A 1,694-nucleotide genomic window follows, 5' to 3' on the forward strand; every position below is an offset into this window, starting at 1 on the left:
GTCAGAAAGAGCTGAGGGAAGCTGAAAATCACTTACTATTTACAGGACAGGAGCTTCTTCAGGGTTGTGTACAATACACACAGTATAGCAGAAAAATATAACATGCCACAAATCCGGACTGCCTGGTATTGTATATTGAATCTGGTTTCAAGAAACAACAGTGGAGAAAAATTGCTTGTTGAAAAATTTGCATCCTGGGCTCATTGTGTCTTGAGGAACCACTTATTGCCGTGGAACTTAGGTTTTAATTAGTGGTATGGATAAAAGAAACCGTACAACCATGGAATTTATTTTTATAGGATTTTCTGTTATCCCGGAACTGCAGTATTTCCTGTTTGCTTCATTTCTTTGTATCTATAATATATCTATGGCTGCACATATGTTTTTAATTGTCCTTTATAACCTCAGTTCAAACCTTCATACCCCTATGTACTTTTTTCTAGCCAACTTCTCATTTTTAGAAGAATGTTACATTTCAACGATTACACCCAACATGTTAAAAAATCTCCTATCAGATGACAAAACCATCACTTTCTACGGCTGTGCCATGCAAATGTACTGTTTTTTGTTATTGGGATCTACTGAGTGCTATATATTGGCAGCCATGGCTTATGACCGATATAACGCCATATGCCATCCATTATTATATAATGCGATAATGAGTAAAAATGCTTGTGTTAAGCTTATCGTGAGCTCATGGCTCATTGGTTTGATGGTTGCCATAATACAGACGTCTCTTACGTTCTCCTTAGATTATTGCGGACCCAATAAAATCAACAATTTCTACTGTGACATTGCACCTCTAATGGCCTTGGCATGTAGTGACACACGATTCAATGAAATTCTCATTTTTATGCTTGTTTTATGTGTGGTGGTAGGTGCTTTCCTATTAACCATTGTTTCATATACACGGATCATTTGGACAATTATAATGCACCATTCCTCAGCAGGGATTAAGAAAGCTTTCTCCACCTGCACCTCTCACCTCATAGTCGTGACTATATTTTTTGGATCTGGTTGTGTAATGTATCTAAGGCCAAAGACAAGCTACGGTACTGATATGGACAGGTTACTGTCGCTAATGTATACTGTTATTGCGCCATTGTTAAATCCCTTTATATACTGTTTAAGAAATAATGATGTGAAAGTTGCTGTTAAAAAAATGATGAAAATAGCTTAGCCGTGATATAAAGAGATGAGCGAGCACCAAAATGCTCGGGTGCTCGTTACTCGAGTCGAACTTTCAGTGATGCTCGAGAGTTCGTTTTGAGTAATGAACCCCATTGAAGTCAATGGGCGACTCGAGCATTTTTGTATATCGCCGATGCTCGCTAAGGTTTTCATTTGTGAAAACCTGGGAAATTCAAGAAAGTGATGGGAACGACACAGCAACGGATAGGGCAGGCGAGGGGCTACATGTTGGGCTGCATCTCAAGTTCCCAGGTCCCACTATTAAGCCACAATAGTGGCAAGAGTGAGACCCCCCCCCCCGTCACTGTCAGCATAAAGATCGTTCTCCTCTGCCACAGCTGTATTGCCGGCTCCATTGATTTCAATGGTCAGTGCTCGTTTAATCGAGAGGAGTACCGCGTGGTGCTCGTCTCAAGTAACGAGCATCTCGAGCACCCTAATACTCGAGCGAGCATCAAGCTCGGACGAGTATGCTCGCTCATCTCTAGTGATATACAATAAGT

General features: G+C 40.7%; 1 protein-coding gene across 1 annotated transcript; it reads left to right on the forward strand.

Moving 5' to 3' along the window:
• The first annotated feature begins 256 nt into the window (after nt 1-256).
• Nucleotides 257-1,180, forward strand: LOC136633564 (olfactory receptor 5AR1-like). The gene has a single exon (XM_066609327.1). The coding sequence runs from the start codon at nt 257-259 to the stop codon at nt 1,178-1,180; it is 924 nt and encodes a 307-aa protein (XP_066465424.1).
• The last annotated feature ends 514 nt before the right edge of the window (nt 1,181-1,694 follow it).

This window comes from Eleutherodactylus coqui, chromosome 6, assembly GCF_035609145.1.
Source record: "Eleutherodactylus coqui strain aEleCoq1 chromosome 6, aEleCoq1.hap1, whole genome shotgun sequence".
NCBI classification, from domain to species: Eukaryota; Metazoa; Chordata; class Amphibia; order Anura; family Eleutherodactylidae; genus Eleutherodactylus; species Eleutherodactylus coqui.

What these genes read in the sequence shown, in the direction of transcription:
- LOC136633564 (XM_066609327.1), top strand. Translation starts at nt 257, where the DNA reads ATGGATAAAAGAAACCGTACAACCATGGAATTTATTTTTATAGGATTT.